Source organism: Psammomys obesus, unplaced genomic scaffold, assembly GCF_907164565.1.
Source record: "Psammomys obesus unplaced genomic scaffold, mPsaObe1.curated_primary_1811, whole genome shotgun sequence".
Lineage (NCBI taxonomy): Eukaryota > Metazoa > Chordata > Mammalia > Rodentia > Muridae > Psammomys > Psammomys obesus.
Genome location: NW_026585580.1, coordinates 11,875,384 through 11,900,781, shown reverse-complemented (window position 1 = coordinate 11,900,781; position 25,398 = coordinate 11,875,384). Strand labels below are relative to the sequence as shown.

General features: G+C 44.2%; 1 protein-coding gene across 13 annotated transcripts in view; it reads right to left on the bottom strand.

The window, feature by feature from the left end:
- Nucleotides 1–25,398, bottom strand: part of Dst (dystonin) — a 400,583-nt gene that overhangs the window by 184,096 nt on the left and 191,089 nt on the right. For 12 of the 13 annotated variants that reach the window (XM_055606512.1, XM_055606422.1, XM_055606436.1 and 9 more), the window contains 3 exons: nt 17,960–18,049; nt 15,771–15,848; nt 14,480–14,572 (listed from right to left, as the gene is read on the bottom strand). In XM_055606512.1, coding sequence (XP_055462487.1) covers nt 14,480–14,572; nt 15,771–15,848; nt 17,960–18,049 — 261 coding nt within the window. Of the gene's footprint in view, nt 1–9,407; nt 10,391–14,479; nt 14,573–15,770; nt 15,849–17,959; nt 18,050–25,398 lie in introns of those variants that run through there. The other variant, XM_055606442.1, reaches the window with a different exon arrangement.

Here is a 25,398-nt window from a genome sequence, read left to right as displayed (position 1 = left end):
GGTCACTTCAACCATACCATGCACTTCCAATTCTCACATGGGGAAGTGTGGGAGGTAAGGAAGTCCCTGTGCTCACAGATAAGCACTAAGAGAAACCAGAGATATTAAACACACTGGCTGTCCCTTCAAAGGGAGGGGTGTGGAACCTGATTCCTGCCCAGGGTTAGGGAGCTGGCTCTTCAGTTTGAGCAAACACAATGTCAAAAGCCCAAGTCCCTTCCAACGTCCATTGCTTTCAAATACAATACTGTTTTGGTGGAATTTCCCTGTTGACAGAATCTGAGGGTATGAACTGTCATGTCTGACTATGCTGTTAAAGCTTCTCATTCACCATACCCAGGTGTGGTGATGAATGCCTTTAATCCCAGCACTTGGGAGCAGAGGCAGGAGGAGCTCTGCAACTTCGAGGCCAGCCTGGTCTACAGGGTGAGTTTCAGGACAGCCAGGGCTACACAGAGAAACCCTCTCTTGAAAAGCCAAACAACAACAAAAAGACTATTCTTATTCACTAATAACACCAGCCTTAAAGTCAGAAAACTAACTTTTCAGCTAAGCAAGTTCTTAGCGCTTTTGTCTCTTTCCTGTTTCAACTGTGAAAATTCAGAAGCTAATCACAGATTCTACTTAAATTCCTTATTATTACAAGATATACTAGATCCACGCACACGGAAAGTTTTAACCCACTGGGTGTGTTAACATAGAAACATCTCAACCATGGTGTGCATTTTGCTGTTCACACATGGATGAACAGTACAAACCCTAACTTCCCAGCATGAACGAGGAAGTGCTGTTTGCTCCTCACAGAGTAAACCTGTCACAGGCACAGGGCAATGGTCAGCGGCAGCTGCCATCCCCACCTCTCTCCTGCATTCTTTCTCCGCGACGTACAACGCTAGGTGGGAAAGAGGCATCTTGAGGATTTCTACACCAAATGCAAGTATGTTCCAGAGACCCCTCAAAAGCTGGTTTACCAAGAACACTACCTGGATGCTAACAGGCCATAGATTAGCTAATAACCATGCACACCAAGGTTTGCCCTACCTGCACGCTGTTCTTTTTGTTTGCTTCTTGTTTGGTTTTCCTTTCTGTTTTGTTTCTTGTGTTGTGTGGCTGTGGCTGCAGAATGAAGAAGACACTAAGCCAGGCTGGCCTCCAACTCAGAGATCTTTCTGCCTCTGTCTGCAAAGTGCTGCGATTAAAGGCGCATGCCACTTCGCCTGTCCTTCTCTACTCTGTAGCCACCGCTAGCTTCTGCCAATGTTTCTACAATCAAGCCCCCCCTTCTTTGCTGATGAATGATCTGGCTATGTGCACTCCACGCTCTTTCTTTCTCTATGTTTATAAGTAACTTCTACCTTCAGAACGTTCTCATTTCCTGCCTAATACAGTCCCATCAGGTATTCGTTAGATGCCTACTAAATGGGAAGGTATAGGGGAGAAAGGAAGAACCAGGTGTAAGTCAGAAATACTGCACGCTGTTTGGATCTCTGCAGACCTCACCATTGTAGGAAACTGATTACAACCAACATCACTTCCCAGGAGAAGCAGGTAAAGTGACTACAGCACAGAAGTGCTCCGAGGGAGCAGACGCTGCTACCAGTCCATGATAACCAGTAGGAAGTAGGGAAGCTGACCTTCCAGGGCGTAACCTGGAAGTGAAAGAAAACCCACCATCATATCCTGATCCCCGGGCTGCATTCACAGTTGATTGCTTAATGGCCTGTGAGCTGGGAAATGGGAAATGACACTGTGGCAGTTCAGTCAGCAGACCTGGAATTTAGAAAGGCCTCTGAGCAAAGTCAACTCGACCAGACAAGTGGGAATCAGAAACATCCTATTTTTACAGATGTTGTCACCACCGTGGCATGCACACAGCACAGCCCGTCCCAAGGCTGGTCCCAACAGTTCCCGAAAATTTATTCACATTTTATTTAACTTGGTTGTGGTATGGGAGACTGGGCTCAAGGCCACACACATGCTAATGCCCTAGCCTCATGTATACATTCAAAACGTGTGCATTTAATCATTCCACAAAATATCCCAACTTTTATTAGTAGTATTTAAATTGTGTAATTTTTTAAAAAGTTTTATCAAGTTGATTATTACTTAATGTGTACAAAAAGTAGGAAAGCCAACGTAAGCTATTGCTTGTCAGTAAGGCTATAAATTTAAAGGTTAAGGAATTCAGACGGACAGAAAGCAAAGCCATTTGGGGAAATGATGTCACTTTAGTAGCCAACAAACTGAAAGTAAAGTAGGACACTTTCAAGATGTGTCTAACATCTTGCTTGCATCTAGCTCCCCTAAATTCCAGCCCAAGGTTTCTGAGAGTGAAACTGCTCCCTCGTATGCAGAAAAATAGATTATCCTTATAGCCGCCGGATTTGTTTCTCCCAGCAGCCACAGCGCTACCTCAACTGCTTTAATTAACATCACCTTCCAGTATTAACAACGGCCACTGCTGGGAAGATGGCTGCTCTGTAGACACCACCCTGTTAAAGGCATCCTTTTTTCCACCTCAACATTTGGAGACAAGCTCTCTTTCACGGGAGAGTGTCAGTTTCAACAGGGAACAGGTAGCTAATACACAGAAAATCTCGCGGTTCCTGAGGCATCGACACATGAAGAAAAGGAGACAACAGGTTTTATTAAAAAAAAAAAAAAAAAAATCAGAGCTCCAGTAAACTGGGTGTGTTGGTCCCTGATTACTCGGAAGGCTGAGGCAGGAGGATTAGTTGAGGCCAGAAAGTCAAGGCCAACTTGGGCAACATACTAAGGAATTCTATCTCAAATAAACTGGTACCTTTCCTTCGCTGCCAGCCTTCCTCCTGGCAGACCTGCACATATGCCTCTGGGATTCTCTCATAGCCTAGTGACTCAAGCGTCTGAAGTGAATCCTTACTGAGGTGTAAAGGTTATTTACAAGAATTGGCTTCTCCCAGGAGAATTTCTGCTTGAACAAGTGGTAGTTTCAAGCCAACTCTGGAATCTGAAGAGGAAAACACACTGTCCTCTTATGGCTGAGGAAATGAGTGAGAAGATGAGAAACAATAAGAAAAACAGGATGCGACAGCCTTACCCTATTAAGTAAACGCTTTATGACTACAGGACCCAAGAAAATGCCTTGGTGAAACTTCTGAAAACTTAGAGCATTCTTTGCTTTAGAGGATTGGTTAGAAGGGTTTCCCAGAATCTACAGGCAAAGATGACATGAAACGGTAAAGTCACAACGAACCTTGCATCCAGTCTACTTCCCCTACATTTCCTCATTTAATGCGACAGGAAGCCACACCCATTTAAGAGATGTGGACAGAGACACCTAACTAAGTTTCCTGATTGAAGAGCTCTGGTATGGTCTTTATTCTACCACATCGGCAGCGATCCCACACCTGGAGTTTTAGACCCTGATGAACCAACCACCTTGCTCTACTAACACAGGAACTGACATCTACGACAGACGGCGGACTCGGAAATGACACCTGGTCAAAGGATGGCCTACGAAGGCACAAAGTCCTTAACCCCCTAGATAATTTGCTGGCTAATCTTATGTCGTCTTGGCACAAGCTAGAGCTATTTGGGAAAAAGAACAGCCAGTTGGAAAAATGCTCCCAGCTGGGCTGTGGGCAAGGCTGTGGGGCAGTTTCTTGATCCATGGTTGATGTGGGAGAGCTCAGTTCACTGTGGTGGTGCCACCCTTGGGCTGGTGGTCCTGGTCCTGTAAGAAAGCAGAAGAGGCAAGCCAGTAGGCAGTGTCCCTCCGGGCTTCGGCTTCAGCCCTTGCCTCCAGGTTCCTGCTCTGATTCCCTTAATGATGAACTGTGATGTAGAAGTGTAAGCCAAACAAATTCTTTCCCTCTCCAAGTTGCTCAATGCCATCATGTTTCGTCACAGTGACAGAGTGAGGTGGAAAAATGCTGTCAGGCAAAAGTAACACCTCTTAGCACGTTATATTGGAATAAATTGTTCTTTGTGAGAATTTAAACAATATAAAGAGTGAGCGCCATTGCTGGAGAGTGAGCACAGCATTGTTCTCCTAACTCAGGAAGTTTTACACTCAGTTCCGTCCAGCAGGGAAGTCTGGGACACAGCTGTGCAGCGTGGGAGCTACCACCCAGCCCCTCCTTTCTCGCCCTGGTGACTTCTCACCCTGGGCATCAGTTTCCTCTGGTATGACATGAGGAAACAACAGCGTCTCATAGAGGCTTCAGGATGACAGCCGCTCCAGGGTAAACTGAGTCAGTGCATGAGGTACACGCTGCTTAGACTCCAGTTGATGGCACTTGCGACTGCAGTCAGCCAAAGTCTGACTCCACACTGAATTGTCAACACAAGCACATATTTTCAAGTTAAGATGTTGCTTCTAAAGACAATTCTTTCAGAAACAATCTAACTATTTTGGCAGAAATAAGTGTAGTCAACATATTTTTAGAGGCTGCTTCCAAGTTTTTAAAAGAATGTGTTAGAATGTCCCACAAAAATATTTTAAGTGAAAATGTTGCTCAAACATTTTGAAACTGTAACGATTACAAACCGCCTACATGAAAGAAAGGGCTAAATGAAAGACAAAAGTGGTTTTAAAAACTGGCAAAAATCAGGCTGGGTTGTTGATCAAAAAAAACAAAAACAAAAAACCCTACTAAAAATAAAGTGCCAAGACGGAACTGAAGACTACTTCAGGAAAATCCCTCATTTTTGTTCAAACATTAAAAAAAAAAAAAAAAAAAAAGTTTCTTTGGAAGAAGAAATAGAGGATGTCAGGCTTTTTATAGCTTCTCCATCATGTTTAAAATGTGGAACACTGAAAAGCTTACAGGGATCCAAAATTTGTGATTACATTTTTATAAATTAAATAACTATAATAAGTCAAAAATCAATAAACACAATTGCATTAAAAAGAGAGAAAAAGGGGCCTGGAGAGATGGCTCAGAGGTTAAGAGCACTGGCTGCTCTTCCCAAGGTCCTGAGTTCAATTCCCAGCAACCACATGGTGGCTCATAACCATCTGTAATGAGATCTGCTGCCTTCTTCTGGCCTGCAGGCACACATGCAGGCAGAATACTGTATAAGTAATAAATAAATAGATCTTTAAAAAAGAGAGAAAAAAAATGGTTCAGAAAGAAACAAATTACTCAATTATACACTAGATGATCTTTAGCTTCAGGATGCAGAGTTCAACCTATCACAGGACAGAAGAAAACACATCCTGTATTTCTAGAAGTCTTTAATCTTAGTATGAATCCTGTAGCTGAAACATAGAGAAAAATTATGAATAAATTATTTCAGCATGACTGGATGTTACTGTGTTCCTTTCACATGTTGAGATGGCTCTGAGTTTTTCAAACTTCAAATATAAAAGTTAATATAAAATGACTCATCTTTTTATTTATGCAGAGATTGCCAATATCTCCACGAGAGCCACGCTGGTAATTTTTAGCCCTTGACTCACTGAGGTCTGTACCTCTGACTGGCAATTCGGCACATGGGTATTATTTTCACTAGTTAATACATCTGGCCTGTGGGAAGGAAGTTCAACCCCACCACCACCCAGAAGCCTGAGTGTCTAGGGATGTAGGTTGGTAGCCTGGTCCCTGGCATTTGCTGCAAACACCAGGCTGTAACCTGCAGAAAAGGCGGGTTCTACTTAACTCAGTGTCTTGTTTTAATTCAACCCACAACACACAGTGAGTGTCCAAGAACGCAAGAAAGGGAAAGAAATCACTAAAGATAAGAAAGTGTACATTTACACACGAAATTTTACAGAAATGCAGAGCTGGGGAAGGCGTGTGCAGGACAAGGAGGGTTGTACCAAGTAGAGTAGCTTGGGCGTGCAGGTGAGGTGAGCAGTCTGTTTAATCTTTCTGAGCCTCAACCTAGAACTGCTTTGCAGGCACCCTCTGCCAGTGAATGTGGTGGGGAGGCCTAGCATATGGTTGGGCCCAAAGAATAACATTATGGTTAAAAGAAGAACCATGATCTGCTCAAAAGAACATAAAATTACAGAAATGATAATGGCTAAGTCATGCTACTTTCTTTCTTGATGGCTCTAAGAACTCAGACCTCCTGACACACTCCCTCCAACAAACACAGATACACACACACAGGCATGCACACACACGCACAACTGTGTTCTCTGTCCTGACCACTGTAATCTACTGTAGAGCTCTATCTTCATTTATTACATTGGAATCACTGAGAATGACATACATGTATCCATATTTTCAAAAATCTTCCCAGATTATCCTTACACATGACTAGGTTAGAGAATCCCTGGTCTATATTACAGAAACCAACTGTCTTGTTGGCCTTCACTTAACAAGATTGGGATGAAGCAGGATTTGTGAAATTGAAGAAAGAAGAATGTGTTGTGAGAAGGGCTAAGGGTGAAGGTAGAGGCCATGCACAGTGTACAGGACACACAAGTGTGCACAGCAGGTGCCATTACAGGACACACATATGAGCATGCACAGCAGGTACAGGACACACAAATGAGTGTGCACAGCAGGTACCATGTTACAAGGTACAGGACACACACTTGAGTGTGCACAGCAGGTGCAATTACTGAACACATGATTGTGCACAGCAGAGCTCCCCTTAAAAGCAGACACAAAGACAAGCTCCACCAGGAAGGCCTGTGCTTTGCCGCTGGTGCTCATCACCCCTGTCCCTCACGATGCTCCTACAGCATCAGCTCTCGCCCTCACCTCCCTGGCAGTTTTCTTCAGTGATTTTGCTTTAAGCTGGAGAGCGGCACTCTCCCCCTGTTACCCAGGACAAAGTACAGTGGCTACTCACCGACACAATCCCACCACCAACAAGCACATGTGTTCCTGTGTTCCGGCCAGCTCCACCTCTGTGCTGGGCCGGCTTACTGCTCCTACGCCAAGCAGTCCACATCCCTACTGGGCATAGTGGACTATTCCCAGAATTTCTGAGCTCAAGCACAGCCCCTGTCTGAGCTGAGTAAGTAGCTGGGGCTGTGGATCAGCAACCAGGCTCAGGCAGACGTTGACAATGAGATATAACAGACGCCATGCCACCGTCCACGCCAGCTGGTCACACTGTCCCACTCTAGAACACATTTAACTACTATGACTGTTCTTCATTCTGTATGAGGACCACCCGTTCTGCCTATTTCACACAATTCCTGAGGTGATCGCCAGCACAACACAATAGTTTCCAATCTCAAAGCATCATACAAAACTAATACCTGCCCACCTCCGTTCCAGCTCAACCGCTTGTCCCAGGACGTGTGTGTGTTTGCGTGTCAGTGTGAAGAAGAGCCTTAGCCAGGAGTAGCTCTCAACATATTATTGCAAGGGTTTAAAGGAGAAGACAGGCTGGGCATCTGCACTGAGAATGACCAATGTCACAAGACCAGGGGAGTTCAGATCAGTCGAAGAGGAGCTCACAGAACTGCACCCCATCCTCCTTCAAAGTCCTTAAGGACAACCCTACACACAACAGGGAGTAAAGCATGAACCAAGTGAGACAGACATGAAGAATAACTTGAGGCAGACAAACAGTGGTTGTGTGGCTCGTGAGCTATTTCTGAAGGAAAAAGGAGTATTAATGAAGGGTCTGGGGCCTGTCACCTATAGCTAATCACCCATGAAAAGCAAAGGGTCCACTGTATCCCAGAGTTCTACAGACAGTTCTAGTCAGACACGCTTAGGCATGACACGAGAAAACACCTCTAAGGATACAGGAAGAATGACCCCAGACAACAGCCACTTGCGGGCTGTGACTCTTTCTATATCACAAAATAAATAGTCTTTATCTGGACTGAGAGAGATGAAACGTCAGCTTACTCAGATAAAATGGTGACTGGCTCATTGTGCTTTGACCTAGAAGGTGCTATGCTTAGTTATACACCACTGTGGCACGATCACTTAACGAAGCTAACTGACAGGCCTGTGACATTTTCCTGTAGATTTCCAATGAAACTTTTAAAAACTTATTTGATATAACAGATCACAAAAACATGGGCATGAGGATAACAACAACAAAGGCTTACTTAAAGAAACAGGTTTTGATGATTACCAATGATGAAAAACAACAACAAAAAGACACGTGTAGCTCACTGGAAGCCAGACGATGAGGGAAATAAACCTAAGACACTAAACCGAACTACACTCAATAAGACAGGGCAGCTGGTTTGCTTTCTTAGGCCAGACCTGCACAGGGAATGCCATCCTTGAACGTTTCCTTTTCATACGCAGCCACTGTGAGACATAACCAGAACTCCCTGAAGCAGGACATTGGCAAGGTCTGTGGCATACATAAGCAGGGCCTCAGTCACCGAGGTCACCAAGGTCAGTGATGACTGAGCACAGCAATCTCTTCTGAGCGCTGTGTGAGGATCTACACCCGTGACACAGTGCTGCCCATGAAGTCAGCATCACAAACGCCACTTGCATCCAGACCGTTTCTGGGTAAAAGACAACGTGAGGAAAAACTCAGAGGAGAAAAACAACACCCTGATTTAGTAACACGGAGAAGTAATTTAGGTAATGCACTTCCAGAGAAGTAAATTATACTGATCCAATTACATTTGAAAGACAAGTCATCTGTCCAAAGGCCAATATCAATGCCAGGGGAAAAGATCTCCGCTTCCTGGCAGCCTGAGTCACATCCCAGGCCCAATGACATGCTGCCCCGACAATTTCTAGTGTCAAGCAGGGGCCATGGGATTTGGGCAAGTTAATCTGTGCCTCCGCTCTCAACACACAGGACAACTGAAAGCAATTATGTGAATACTCTGTGCATGAAAACTGAGAGAGGACTGGAGTTTGTCCTCTTGGACTATGGAACAGAAAGTCGTAATGTGTAGAGAACTGTACTGTGTCCTGCACTGTCCTGTCACTACTTATTCCTTTCTAAGTGACTTTGTATTTTAATTAAAAAATAGTAACTGAATGTACTTGGGGATTTTACAGTGTATACATGTAGAACTGGCAATAACCAAATAGGCGTTTGGGGGCAATCTATTATCTCAAACATTTATCTTTGTGTGTGTTGGGAACATCAAAATCCTCTATGAGATCTACACTAAGATAGTCAACTATCCTGTTTTTCTGATTAACTTTTACCTACCACAGAGCTAAGTTTCTGTGGACTATTCCAAAAAAAAAAAAAAAAAAAAAAGCAAGAGCCAAAAGAAATTAAAGCTAAGCACTCTGTTAAACCGGTGCTTTTCCAAGTTCTGCAACAATAAAACATATTACACTACTGAAACTCAAGTGAGGATGACACGGCTAAGCACAAAAGATACAGTTACAGTGTCCACATGAGAAAACTCTTTAACTGGGTCACAGGCTAATACGAAGATGGCATTTTAGAAAGACAAATGACGCCACCTGGGTCTGCTGTGAGAAGGTGGCTCGTTCGTGGACGCTTGTTTCACTTACCCCATTCCCAGGTGAGCCCTTGGGAGCTGAGGACAGACTGGCACAGAGGGAATGGCATCGCCTCTGTGTAAACTGAAGTCGGTGTGTTGCATGAGGGTGAACTCTCTCGGTGCTGTACTGTTCTTGGACACTGCCACAGCTTTTTGAAAGGTTCCCCACAAACACACTGTTTTCAAGGGATTTCTCTGTGCCACAGAGAACAGAACTTAAGCTGGCTGCCTTTTGGGAAAGAGAAGCATCATTTTTTCTCTGGAATGTTCCCTGTTTTGTGCTGACATCATCCGGATGTCTTTCCCTCTCTGTGCAAGGCGGCCGGCTATCTTCTGAAACTATCTTGTCCGGGGCACTAACTTGTCCTTCGGAGCCTCTGCTCCCAACAGAGGGGAGCGTCGCTCGGTAAGAGCAGCTGTCCACAGCACTGGGCAGAGGTTTCTGCTCCCCGAGGTCTGCTGCAGCTGTCTCTGGCTGCACATCATCTTCCCGTGTGGGGCTTGCATCGGGGTCCTCTGGCACCAGTCCTCTGGATGACACAGCTGGCTGTCCCCCAGCAGGCTGACCACCGCCCTTCTCGCCCTCTCTCCCGCTGCTTCGCCGCACCGGCTCAGTGTCACCCACAGCTTTCTGGCACGGTTTTCTTCTGAAATACTTTCTTCCGGGAGAGTGTTTTTCAGGACTCAGGGGACTTTTGGCAGGGTCGAAATACTGCTCTTCCTTCTCAGCCCGCACACAGCCGCAGACATTCCCCATTTGATCCACAGGCACTCACAGCTCCACAAACTCACTCATTTCAAAATCCGGGGCTTCCAGGACCGGTTCCATCAAGTCCCAAGACTCCACTCTGACCTGTAATTCCCAGCAGACTGTGCGACCATCCTCTTCAGCCTGAAGCCATGTTGCGTGTGAGAAAATCACTTGCAAGAAATGCTGTGGCACCGGGCCAGGCAGCCTCTGTGTCTTATTAGGCACTGTGGCTTTATTCCTGGCCACCCGTCCTCTCAGGCAAACATGACTGCTCGCGGTCAAATCAGACACCAGTGAGCTTCCAAGGCCAACCCTGAGGTTCACTACGGAGACTATGACCCGCACATTAACACGGTGCCTTCTGAAAGGCGCACACACACTACCGACGTTTGCACTAACCTCTGAAGCTAAGCAAACAGAAGGTAAACACAGCCAACAGACTTATCAACAAAGCACTCTTCAAGTTCAGCCTCAAAGTGCCTTTCAAACTCAAGTTCGGGAGCCTGAACCATCAGACGATTTTAGGGCTTACACGTAAATCCAGTGAAAAGCCTAGGAGTCTCTAATGTTAAGACTAATTTAGAAAAAAAGCCAGAAAAATACGATTCAATAATTGGATGAAGGGGAGATAAATACTGAATGCCAAAAATATTTTAAGCATCTCTAATGCCAGTCTTATAATATGGCATGAAATGCTGTTCAAATAATAAATCTCTATGTTATCTGCTCACTGAATCACCACATGACCAAATGAATAAATGGAGTGATTTAAAGGCAGAACACGTACGCAAGGGCCGCGCCGCACATTCCATCACATACATCACGGCAGTTAAACTTTACGCGCTGTAATTGCACTTGGGTTAAATATTAAACAGCTTTAGCAGAGTCATGGTGGAAAATGAAGAAGTCAGTATGGAGACTGATACTCCGAGCTGTGCATATTTCTAACAGGAAAATGAAGAAGTCAGTATGGAGACTGATACTCCGAGCTGTGCATATTTCTAACAGTGAGTCATAGACACAGTGCACAGGAAATCAGTGTTAACATGCGAGATTGACACAGAAGCCACAGCGAGTTGGAAAGTTGATGACTGCCTTTCCAAAGGTGGTCCTCCACCAACCAAAAAGGAACTCAGTGCGTTTTACTGAGGAGGAACGGCCGGTCAAGTGGTCAAGCTGACACCGGTGCTGCCGATGTCTGTAACATATCTGTACTGTAAGGCTTTTCTTAACTATTTTAAAAGAAAATTAAACATTATCCAGTGACATAGCTTAGATGAAAGCTAGAAAAACAGTCTCAGGTTTGTTGGTTGTTAAGTTTTCAATGTCTTCAAAGGCAATGGAACATCATTTAAGTGGTAGAATGGCTGCTATTTGTACTGGAAGGGTGGAGAAGCAAGCCCTCATTGGCACTCCCTCCACCCTTCCCTCTGGCCCTGCCAAACTAAGCAACTGGCCATGGTTAGGTCACATGCACAGTTCCCTTCCAGAAATGGCTCAGCTTCTGCATCTGCCTGGTAACTGGTCCCTTTTACAGCCCTCTTCTCTGACACCCTTCCACGCCCAGCACGGCCCCTAAACTTTTCTTCATACACTTCCATTTGTATTTCTGTTGTTCGTAGATGTGTCACCCTTGACTACAACCAACTTAAAACATACTTTAACAGCTAGCCCAGCATACCTCGTCATGGTCCATCATACAGTGGTTTATGACATGAGACTATCAGGAATATAATTCCTACCTCCCGAATGCCAGACTGAAAATGGCTCCACTTTGTGATGCTCAACAGCAGCATTTTAAAACCCTACCACTTGTTCTTCCACCAATGTTGCCTTATTTATGCAACAGATGGAAAAACAAAAGGCTGCACCTTTCTGGGTGAGGGTGACTGCCCCTCTTCTCTGTGGGCACATGCAGAAGGAGTTACACCTTATGATCAGCACACCACTAAGAAAAGCTTTAGTTCACTTACATTTCACCCAAACGACCATATTCAAACTTTCAATCCCTCCGCTCTAATCCCAGATGCTGAGACACAAGCAGTACCACGGCTGACTGAACATGTAACTTCGTAAATAAGCCTTTAACGCTCCTCAAATGCCGAGTCTATATATGCTGCCTTTAATCCACGCTTACCCACATTCTTGTTCCTGTTGCAAGTAGCTGGGGAGCATTTTCTCCAGAGTCTCTGGCGCCATTTCAGGCTGTTTACTATCCTTTTCCACTCCCGTTTTCCTTCCGTGGATCCACCAATTCCTCTTCCTGTGGCTTTACCCATCCCTCTGAATATTTCTTTTCTGCTTCCCCAGCAAGACCTGCTCCTGCCCCAGTTATCATGGGCCCTTTCCAGGCCTCAACTCCACAGTCCTTTCTGTCTATGTCCTTCCCCTGATTCCTCTGAGGACCCCCTCTCTCTCTGACAGAGCAGCAGCCACTTCTATGCTGATAATTCCCTGTTCCTCTGAGGCATCTCAGGTCTGCCCTGCTTGGCAGAATGGCACCCAGGACAGCTCACAACCCACTCAAAACCATCCAGAAGGTCAACCGTCTTTCCCCTTACTGCCACCCCAGATCTGACAGTATATTTTCTGACATCTTAAGAAGTTTAGCCTGAGCCCTCTTCACCACTTTCTATATCCCGTGGCCAAGTTTCTTTCTTTCCAAAATGTCACCTCTTAGATACAATTTTTATCCCCCCACCTGGCCTACATCCCTCCCCTCTGAAATCATTTCAGTTTCATGGCCTTCTCCCCTTCACTGAGACCACTTCATTTCTAACTCTTTGGCACAGAATTATTGATTTAAAATTTTTATTACGTTTTATTTATTGGAGGGGGTGCACATGCTGGTGTCCAATTGGCAGGTCAGGGGGCTACTTACTAAAGTCAATTCTTTCTACCACACGGGCTCCACGGTCTTCAGGTTTGTCAGCCTTTACCCCCTGAGCCATCTCGCCAGCCCAGGCTTTACTTATTAAAACACAATCTTTTTTCTCTCTAGCTTAAAGTGGCCATTACAAGAAAGTAAAAGAGCCGAGAATGAAATTCTGTTCCCCTCCTCTGAAGTTCTTCCAACTGCCCCCCAGTGAAGTCCATCTAAACCTCAGACACAACCCACCTGTGTGATGAAGTAGACAGCTCCCTCCAGGGAGGGGCCTGGGACTTTCCCATCTGGGATCCATGTAGTTTCCACCCTAATTCAAAAGTCCTGGATCTAATCCACCCAGGCCTAGGAGATACCAACTGGGCACTCTACGTGAAAATAATTTCTGGATCCTTTCTCCTTAGATTTCATACAATTCTGGTGACACAGTCTGGCTGTGTCCTCCATTTAAGTCCCACACGCCTTGACTTATTGCTCAGGTCTCAGACCTTCTCAGGGTAGGGTCCTCTAGTAAAGATGACCGTGTTGCTGTGGACCCCTGTCTGAAGGTTGCCCTGACCTCATCAGCAGTCCTACAGGCAGGCGGTTAGCACTGTGTGTCCCTCTCGCCCAGCTCCCCAACACCCTACTGCGGGGACAGTCCACTGCCTACCAGGCCCTGGGGCTTCCTAGCCGCCTTCCCCTCCAGACCTTTCCATATGACCTAGATCCTATTCCCAAACAAGCTCCTTCACTTTCCAGTATTACTTCAACACATTTTATTCCTCCTTAAAAAAAAAAAAAAAAAAAAGATTTAATTTAAAATCTCACTTCCTTTCTAAAGGTAGTGAGCTGCTTATTTCCTTCCTTCAAGACCTGACTACACAGGACTCTGTGGGTCTTACAAAATTTTGCAAGATTATGAGCAGTTAACAAAGTTCAGCGTGTTACAAAGGGGAGTCACCAGACGCCAAATTACAGATTTCTTTAAAAATGCATCTCTGTCCTCAGAGTTACACAATGCACAGCTGTGTATGGAACCCATCTGGCTTGTCAGAACACTTCTACTGCCATCTAGTGCCAGTGAAGGAAATTTAATTTATTTACAATAGGGATAAAATTACTTTAAACACAGATTCGAGTCATAAAATCTTTAAATAGCTAAAACAAGTAATACTGCCCAAACCACAAAAGAATCAAATCTACATTTAGCATATATACATATCTACATTTATATCTGAACTCTTAAGATTACAACAGAAGACCATTAAAGTCAAATATAGCCACTCAGGGACAGCAAGAGACAAGACACCAGGCTCGCAGTGCTATTAGAAAGCACAGCGAAGGCACTTTTATGAAATTAATCTGAATTTTTTTTTCATTCAGAGGATGTAAAACACTTTCTCATGAACCACCTGAAAACTAGACCCAAGATATAAGAACAGCAATGAAGAAAAACTGAACTTACTTGAAAGTGCAGAATTATTGTCCAAATTAATCCCAAAGTCAGCTTAGGATTTCCATCAGTTATGTCATCATTCCTAATATTCACTAACTTCACCTGTTTTACGGATGAAAGAGAGATAAACAAAGTGTTTATTATGAACGAGGCACAAGTTCTTTTTACCTGTAAAGGAAATGCTAAATCACACAAATAAGGCAAAGATCACAAAATACAGTGTATCCTTCCCTTCCCTGGGCTAGATGATAATCTTCTGTCCAAACACAAAAATACATGATGAGGCCAGGATAAATATTTATGGTCTTAAAATTAGGGACAACTTTCTATTGATGTTAGCTTATTTTGCCCTTGTAACCAAGCAGAAAATGGTCTGAACCATAAACTAATTTTAACAGCTTGTACATCTACAACAGAGAATTTTTTTAAAACAATATTTTCTATCATCTGCATTTAAATCACCAAGCATCTAGAAGCTACGAAAACTCAAAGAGTAGTGCAATGCTCAGGCCTGATGCTAAGGATTCATAAACGTAATGATCTCCAACATTCGTTTCTTATATAAAATTAGGAACATGAATCAAAGACCAAGACTTCTATGTCATTATGTTGAACACTTTGCTTCCTTATCTAAGGGTACAATGGAGCAAGGGAGATTCTTTTCCACCCTTGTCCCTTCTGTCGTGTGAGAATACAGGCTGCCCTGGCCAGACCCCAAGTGCTATTATCTTGATCTTCACTTTCCAGCCTCTAGAACCACAAGGAATGAATTCCGTTCTTTATGAATTACACAGCACCAGTTATTCTGTGGTGGCTGCCCAAAGCAGACCAAGCCAGTGACCTACCTACAACAAAGAGAGGCCTGTTGGACCACGGTAAGTACACACACTGCTAGCACTGTTCCTAGAAGCAGGGTGTAAACTATGGAGATAGTCTAATACACACAGTGCGAAGAGTCAGTGTCACCTCACTGCTGCCCTGAGGCTCCACAGTGTCACCTCACTGCTGCCATGAGGCTCCACAGGCTTCTTGACACCCTGTTGCTACTCAAATGTCTCTACCTGCAGAGGCAGATGCATTCCCGTTCCACCAGGGAGACCCGGCCCTGCTTATTCAAGGGGAAATAGGCACTTACTGTTCTTAACAATGAACTAATACGAACTTTCTTTTCTCAGCAACAGGAGTTCCAAAACACTGTTAAATATTTGCCTCAGCAACAATGCACAATAGTTACACTCCCTGACACATTCCTAGGCAGACTTATTTAACCACTTATGTTGAAGTTTGAAAAATATCATACCTGCCGTCTTTTCAAGTAGTCAAGTGCAATCTGTACATTCTGTAGTCTGTGAAAGCGCATCCGGCCCTTCTCCCTGGGCTAAGGATAGAAAATTGAAGGAGTAAAAACACTACAGCTTGTAACACCAGTGACCATCCTAAATATATCTTCTGCTCATCTTAATATTTTTTAACTATCTGTTAGGTAGGCCCAACATTTTTTTTAAAGAGGTTTTTTTAACTTTTATCTATTATCTGGGACCGAATTTCGAGTATGAGAGGCTTTTCCTGAATATATTCTAAACATAAGCTTTATCCCAGATGCTTCACTTAAACAAAAGGAAAGCTATAGACCACCTGCCCCTGTGATGTTCACTAACAGAGCAATCCTGGCCAACCGGTGCTTAGCTAATTCTCCAATTTACCTTCTCAATATGCACTATCAGCAAGGCAGTTTTTCTAATTGTACTTATGGATTTATAAAATGAGGTAAAATAACATGCAATTAGTATATTGGAAAAAAAAACACTAAAGGGGAAGACAGGTTTATTTAGCTGTGATAAGGAGAGGAAAACGCAGCTTACACTATGGAATGCTTTTCCTCTGTATTTTATTCCAGCCTTTGCACAAGGCTGGGTGTAACATGGGCGGAAATTGTGCTGCATTGCCTGGGATAGGTGGATGTGACTATTTTCCCAGTCTCGGGAAAAGTGTCAAGTCGGTCATTTTCTCTACTACCATTTTCCTTAGTGCACACTAGCAGAAAGGGAAAAAGGAACAGAGCTGAAAAAAATGCTTAAAAGAAATATAAACAATGTGGATGAAATTTTTCACATGAAACAGTCTAAGAGTTAAAAAATGCAGAAGAAACTTGCTCCTTCCCTTCTTAAATACAAGCTGTTGACATCCAGGTTACCATGATAAAAGACAGCAGAGCATAAAAGGGAAAAATAATTTAGTACAAGGATAGAAACGATGCTGAAAATTCACCAGCAGGATCTAGAAAAGCATGATTTCCAAGGAAATCAGGGAAGTGGGATGCAGATGACCAAAGAAGCTCATCTCTTTCTCTGCAAAGGCGGCTGACCTAGGTCAGCTAAGGGCCAGTTCAGTTAGAACACCCTGAGGAGTCTATGGGATACAAGACTTAAAACTTGTCCCCTCTGCACCCCACAGATTAAAAAAAAATAGCCACTTATGCCAATGGGTATGAGTTAAAGGAAACTGTCAGCACTAAATAGAAATCTTCCTGTACCTCCCCCTTCCCACAAAAAGGAGCAATGAGTTGTCATGACTGAAATATCAATCTCAGAAGGGAATGAATGCATAAAAACTACTAGTTATCAGGACTCTTAAGTTTATGCAGAGTGTAAAAAACTGTAAAGTAGCAGGGCACAGTGATGCATAAATACATCAGTTATTTCAGCTCTGAAGATAAACTTAAAGAGAAAACGATCCTGCGTCCACCCTGCTCTGGGGTTGGGTTCCTGCCTCTTCTCTGGAGGAGCCGGTGAGTTCCTGGCCTGTGAGGTTAGCACTGCACACACCGCCTGCTGGGTTAGTGAGTTACGGGGCACACCTACCCCCTTGTCCTCATCCTGCACATCCTCATGCTGCTCACACTCGCATGCTGCTGTTGCACTCACCAACCGTAAGGTCTTCAAAAAGTCTCGCTCCCTTGGCTAATGAATATAACAGACAGAAGACAGGACAGCAAGGATACAGACAGACGGGAATGAAAAGAAGAGCATGAGCGGGACGTAATGAGGGAGAACCGAGAACGGAGGACGGGAGTAATGAGCACACAGGGAGACGACACCGGGGGCAGCCCAGCTCTCAGAAAGTCTACCTCTTTGCTACGCCTGAGCCTTCCCAAGTTTGGTTATACTGTGCATCTGACTTATCTTAGGCAAAACCAAAACAACCCAATGGTTAAAAAAAAAAAAATTAAAAAAACCAAAGCAAAAAAAGAAAAATAATAGGTTAACTATGGAACCTATCACAAGAGCAAAGGTGTCTTCAGGTCCACATTCACATCACATGAAGCTGGGATGCGGGAGCAACCGACCAGAATGCACTCTTTTCTTCTGGCTGAGCTCACAGTTTGAAGAGAAAATGCCAGAAAACCAGAAGTCTATGCTGCAAATGCCCTGGCCATGTGTGTACACAACTATTTGCTCAGCAAAATGAATTAGGAAGCCTCAAACTTACCAAGGTGTCTCCAGAAAGAACCTCCAGAAGGGAGATCAGGTTGTGGCCATCCCTCAAGTCTTCGTAGAGATCATTCACGTGCTTCCGAACCTACACAGAGAGAGGGACAGTCCTTAGTCCTGGACTCGGCATTGACTACGGCAGGGCTACCAACAGAAACGCCACACGCGTTGTTCACCTGCGCACCTGTTTTCATTTTTGTTCTAATTTAAATTGAAAACCTTAAAAAAAAAAAAAGCTGATTTTTTCAGGGTAACAATTCATAAAGATGACAAGAATTACTAACTTTTTACCATCTCAAACCAAGTATTATCCTGGACTAATGTATGATAGGGTCACAGTTTTTAAATATAATATCATGGCTTTATTTGTGACCCCTGACAAAGCCAGTGCCACCTTAACAGTGAGTTGTTCTCCTACCTCCAGCTGGTCCTCAAAGAATCAGCCCCTGACAGATCAAGAGGCCCTCTGTGAAAACCCACAGACGAGAGCTGGGGTAACAGTCCACGGAATTCCATGCTCTGAATGTACAGCATCCCGTGAACCTCTATTTCAAATAATTTCAAAATGAAAGCACAGGTTAGGAGGCCTTGACCCAAATCTTTTCCACAACTTCTTTTCTGTGGCAGAGAATCTAAATTATGCTGGCATGAAAAGTGGCATTTGGCCTGTGGCGGCTTCTTCTATTCCCCCACCTAGCCAGAGGTTGTGACTTCAGAACTAAAGGCAGCCAAGACTCTGGGCAAAGCCTGGGTAGTCTGCTCCACGGGGACAGTTCGGTAGAAACCTACCCATTACAAGACCTGTGCTACACAGACAAAAGCCAGGATAGGCCAAGAAGACGGCCACTCCACAGAAGCAGACACATTCCCAGATTTTCCACCTTTTTGCAATTCTGGGATGTATTGCTTTGGGCTGTTCACAGAAAAGGAACCAAAGAGGAGATCTAGAACAGTGGTTCTCAACCTGTTGGTTGTGACCCCTTTCAGAGGGGCCACATATCAGATATTTACACGATTTATAACAGTAGCACAATTACAGAAATGCAGAAACAATGAAATCATTTTACAGTTGAGGGTCACCCCACCAGCTCGAGGAACTGTGCTAAACAGGCATAGAACGAGGAATTCTGGGCACCAGTGCTCTAGAACCAGAACCCTGTCTCCTCTGCCCATGGCCCGATCCCTGCACCTGCCCACCTCTGCGGTAAATTCTCCGAGTTCTTAGTGTGAATCACACACCACTGCACTTCTGAATGCGAATGCAACAGACAGCACAAAATAAGAAAACGGCACAAGAGTGTGGCCAGACTGTCCAAGAAAGCCTCATGACAAATCAAAGCAAACCTTGAATTTGGTAAGTCTTTACTCCAAAAACAGGAGTTTAAAAGCCATTTACTACATTACCTTAGTTGAGTAGACATGCGCACACACTTGTGTGTGTGTTTGTGTGTGTGTATGGTAGATGTGCATGCATGTGTTTGTTCGTGTGTATGTGTGCATGTGTGTTTGTGCGTCCGTGCTTATGTGCGTGCTTCTGTGGGTGTGTGTGCATGCGTATGCGTATGCGTGTGCGTGTGTGTGTGTCTACTAAAATCTCCATGTTTTGTTTGTTGTACAGTAATCAAACCCAGGGCCTTATATGCCTGACAAGGTATCACTCATCAACCACACTCCTACCCCACTACAACTTATTTTATTAGCATTAGGAAATGTATGTGATTAATCAAAATTTCCCTTAGGAGTGTCATATTAAATGTACTTGTTTCTATTTCTAGGGTTTGGGACTTTTTGCCAGTCACAGGTCTTTGAGAACTCACATGTACAGATAGACAAGACGTAGGCCCAAGGGCTCCACCTCTCAGTCGGTGCTGGACATGGCAGAAGTGAACCATAAACCACTTTTAACCAATTCTCTGTCTTTTCAAATTGGAGTTTTAGTTTGATCTCCCAATTCTCACATGGTGTCATGGATTATACCACAGCAAAAGAAAGTTTTCAAGTATTTTCTCTTTGGCAGAAAAATGTGATTTGAAGATAATTTTAGGTAATACTCATTTATAAAATCTGTAATTATCCAAAGCAGTTATAAGAGCGTTACTGTTCTGTTACCATATTTACCTCAAGATAGCTTTAACTGACAATTCCCTCAGGGTCTTAACTATAACTATAATTCAGAGATGAACCACATGTCAAGGAACTTTTCAGGAACATACATGCTACATACACAACATATACATGATTTACACACATCATTATATTACACACACACACTCTTCAAGGACCTTTTTGGGAACACAGATGGCACATACATGACACACACAGGCACAACTCCTGGTGTGATGAAATCAGTACTGTAATTATGTGCACACGAGAGCCCTATAAGGATTCTCGGTCTCCTTCTGAGCCCAGACGTGAACCTGTGAGGCCCACTTGGCGCTTGGCAGGCCCCTGTGCATCTAAGCCTGCACATTTCTAAGTCCCCATGGCTCCAGTGGAGCCAGGGAGCAGGCTGACTCTGCATGCAGAGAGCACAGTCACACAGTAACATCACGGAGCTACTGGTGCTCAGCCGATTGCTTCATCTCTCAAAATAAATGAGTTTACTGTGCAGCTCTGCCATCCTCCCCGGCAGGACAGTGGTAAACAGTCCTGTGCTCAGGACGGGTCTCCAGGAACAGGAACTCACTGTGCCAGGGTCCTGCTGAATCCCGCCAGACAGTGTCCTCCTATACTCCATTTCCTGTCGCTCTCCCTCCAGGACTGGTTTGACTGGGGTGTGATTTTGAGCACTTATCTCATAGAAGGGAAATTTCACACCTCGCCTTGCAAGTAGACTGCACCAAGCCCTCCTCACCAGAAAACCTCTCAGGATTAAATGTCATTTCTCACCACTATATTTATACTGCAATCAAAAAAAAATTAAGTGTGCTTCAAAAGGAAAATACTGTATCACATAAAACTGAACTAGAAAAAGAAATAAATTATAAAGGAAAACAAAAATCTGGAGCCTGTATTTTAATTTTGCTTCTCATTCTGACTCCATGACCTTGAACGCAATGCCAAAGCTATCCAGGCCTTAGTTTGTCCATTGGCAATATGAAGGCGTGGAAAGAGAAGCCTCCAGTTCAAACTAGAGAACAAAAATTCTATGGTCTCAAGACAAAATCACCATTTTTAAATTAATGAATTGCTAACTTAAAGGAAAAAATGTATAGAACAGGAAGTTACTTTTAAGCCTGAAAGCATAATTTTCTTAAAAAAATTTGAAGGGAGAAAAAAAAAATCAGAGTAACTTCTGTGACACTACAAACGGTGGCTGCTACACATTACTTCCTGTAACTCTCGAATCTGATGGTCCAAAGAAATATGGTATAAACTATGCTCCCTGACTCTGAGATGGAGGATGAAGGCCAGGGTAGAGTCTCGTATGTGTGGATTCTGGGTTAGAGACCTGCACACAGAACAGAGGCGGCCTTACTCCCTTGCAACCCAAACTAAGAACAAATTTCATTGTTGTTATCAATAATGGTGGCAGGAGAGAATAGATCATTGAATCTTCTGAATTCACAGGTCCACTGTGGTGTTAAGTTATACGACCTGAGTTATAGAGCTACAGCAAGGCACCACTTTCTGTGTTTCACACAATCTTCCAAAATTCTCCAGTGCGTGCTTGTGTTCTCTGTCTCCCCCACCCCCACTGTCATTGTTTGAGACAGGGTCTCACTATGTAGCTCAGGCTGTCCTGGAATTCACTCTGTACACCAGGCTAGCCTTGAGCTCACACAGACCTGCCTGTCTGCCTTCCAAGCCCTGGGAATAAAGGTGGCGTGAGCTACCATGGACCGCTGGCTTCTGACATGTGTGTGCCGCTTGGCATCTATCATGTACTCACAGGGTGCTGATCTTGTTCTCGAGAGACTATCCTACTGAAGGAAATAAGTGGACAGAAAAGCAGTAAATGGGAAGAGAAAAAAATACACAAGGTGCTGGCGGTGACCTAGGAATGAACAAGGGTAGATATGCCAGACCTGTGTCGCCCACATGGGGCTTAGCTGATAAAAAGGTACAAATGGAAAACAAAGCTGGCAGTCCTTAAACTTTTACCTGAGCTAAAACTCAAATCCAACCTTGGAGAGAACGATCTTCACATGCCTGCTTATTCGGTATTCAAAACTGTCCTTCTTGAATGTGTGACACCATATTAGTTCATGTTAATCTAGGGAAACTAGACAAGAGCTTTGAATCTTATAAATGTCAACACTGTTGTGGCTGGGACAAATACCTGAGAGAAACGGTTTGGAAGGTCTAAGAGTTACTATTACGTGTGTCCTCAGAGGCTGCAGTCTGTCGCAGCACGGAGGGCGTGGTTAAGCTGAGCGGTCACGGGGCACCAGATGGAAGGCAGGCAGCAGCAGGAGAACTCCCATGTATGGAGGGAAGCTATGGGTGGGCTGCGGCTGGCTGGGGGGGTGCCGGCAACCACTGCTGGTCTTTCCTCTTTTGTCTCTAGAACTGCACCCATGGACACACCCAGAGGCACACTCGACTGAGATCCTAGGTCTAGCTCAATCCAGGCACCTGAGCATCAGTATTACTATCTAGCTTAAGCGTGGCTGCAGTTCGGTATAGCCAGCACGCCCTGGACACCGCCATAGGCAAAGAGACGACAACGCAAACGTGGAGAGATGCACGTAAGAGTGCCGTCTCCTGGAGTCGACGCTCAGAGGTGACGGACAGTGAAGACGCTAAGGAGTCAGGGAGCCCCACCCCATTGTGGCTCTATGAACTCCTCTTAGCAAAGAAGATGGCAGACTGTTTGGTCCAGAGGAGCAAGAGGGAAGGAGGAGGCAGAGATGTTCAAAACTATGCAGCAGGTACCAAGGAAAGGAAGCAGCTGCCCATTCAAAGAAACGTGAGGTGAATTTACAGCAGGGAGGGGACCGGGAGACCAGGCCACTTCATGCATTATGCTTTAAGAAGCTCTGAGGGCCATTAAGCAGAATTAGGGAGCCAGAAAACACACAGGGGCACTGAGCTGAGGCCAGTTAGTGGGAGGCAAAATCATCTCAGCCTCCCTTTATTTAAGTCCTGAAAGCAGGACATGGAATTATGAGGTAACAGTACCCTTCCTTCTTCCCGATTTAACCAGAGAGAAGAGACCGGCCACAGGAGACTTTCATGCCTTACTGTAGATGGTATCTAGAGGATGCTACAAGAATTTGCTCTAGTAACTACCCTCTGTCTGCCACCTATTTGCTGCTCCTGAGGTCCCCCGTGACCCTCCGTGATTTATGTTTGTCCTGTTACTTTAAGAATTTACTGATCTCGGCTGAATATGCTAAACAAGCCTGAATCAAAGCTTCTCCTCCGGAGCTGCTCACTTCCCAGGTCTGTTCTCTCTTATATGTGAAATGTGCTAATACATTTCTCTTACTCTTCTTACTCTTCTGTTACAATGGTGGGCTCCAACAAAGAACCCGAGAGCTACTCTTCCCCACAGCGCTTCTTGTTAGTGTCCTGTAAACTGTGTGATCTTCGGTGAAACCGAATCACAAAAGGCCCACTCAGTCTGTGGAGAAGAGGGCCCTCAGGAAACAGTAAACTAGAAAGGACGTTCAGTCAGGGAGGCTGGACAAAGCATGCACATCCCAGAAGCAACGGCCAGCCAGATAAAGGACTCACAGTCTTCTCTTGAAGGACACAGGACTCTCAAGCACAATCGGGATCTCTTAAAGGCATAACTGATAAAGAGGGCCTGTCCCAAGAGCACTTTGCTGCCTTGTACTAACTAGTGAAAAGGAGGAGCCAGTCTGCTTTACTGAAAACTATCAATCAAAATGCTTTGATTCCTTTTTTTAGCTCACATAAGTACATGAAAAATAGGCCGCCAAGTTCTCCTAGGACAGCTCCTTTGAAGCCTTTTCAAAAAAAAAAAAAAAAATTAAGTACTAATATTGTTATCTGGATTATCAATAAAAAAAACCTGATCCTTTAAAAAATACACAGAAAGGCTTAAAATAGTCTCAGGAAGTTACCGGAGTTGTTTTGTGAATTACAAATTACTGTTATTTCTTCAAGGATTGTGAAAGAACAGTGTTAAACCCCTGATTTTACCTGTTATTATGAATTCTAAGTTGATATATTTAGGAACTATAAAAACATAGCCCCATTTGTTGTTAGGCAATCAATACTGGCAATGGGACAATGGGAACAGCATCATAATGGACTCAGTTCTTTGGGGGAAAGAGTTTCTTTTTCAGACTTTCAAGTGCAGTATCAACTAACCGAACGAAAGTTTTCTCTCTCACCACAAGGTGGAACTGTAGCAGTTACAACACTGACAACACTAAGACTCGAGAATTTTAGTCATGGTTTTATAGGGGACATACACATGTCAAGAAAAATCTTTCAATAGTTTCATTGAAGTTTTAGAAAATGTAAAAAAAAAAAAAAGACTTTTTAAATCAAGTAACTTCTGAACCAGGTTAGGAAGTTTTCTGTAATTATGTGAACTTTTATTTGACTCTCATTCTGTTTTGGATTGGGTTAGAGTTTTTTTTTTCTCTCTCTCTCTCTCTCTTTCTTTTCATATATAGGGAAACTGACGAAAGTCTATTTTGCATGAGTCTTCCCCTCAGCCTATGTGTCCTTCATATCTTACATAGCTATGTGGACCACGGTGTTGAGAAATTACAACAGAAAGGGAAAAATAAACTCGGAAACCAGCACGCTGTGCAGACTAGTGTCTCTCCTGGTCTTGGTACACCTTCTCTGGAGTTAACGTTTATTGTGGGTACAGTGTGCTGCACACTTCCATGTCAAACACATGAGCACTGCTTCACAGACAGGGAGTGGGCAGGAGGAGGGGGCGGGGCAACAGCTAAACAAGAGCCATCAGGCCATCCTCACGGAAAACAAGTAGAGGAGATTTTAGGAAAGAATGTGCAGCATTCTGTCACTGAGGATCGACACGTGGCCATATTTGGTGGGAGGATTAGAGTCTCACCTTGTAAATATTTTCTGAAGCATCTTCCTAGCACTGTCTCCTATAAATGTCTTTAAAATTGCTTATGTCAAATCACCACCCTGAGTGCTACTGTGTCAAGATCAGATCTAGAAAACCACTTAAGGGATAGATGAGGAATCAATGACTGGCATATTTTTGTCACTCCATTCACACTTTTCCTTACAATACAGAGCCTAGAAAGAAAAGGCTGAAAAAAGCAGAGTCGTGCTCATTTAAAACTCTTGATAACTAAATATGCTTTCTGATGAAACATTCTGATATAGAAGCAGTCCTGTGAGCACAGTAACACGACAGGAGACTATGACAAGCGGGCAGAGGCTGCAAGAACCACTGACATGTGCTGCACCTGTATCCTAGAAAGCACCCTGGGAGGTGAGTGAGGCGGCACTTGCCGTGACCCCAGCACGCAG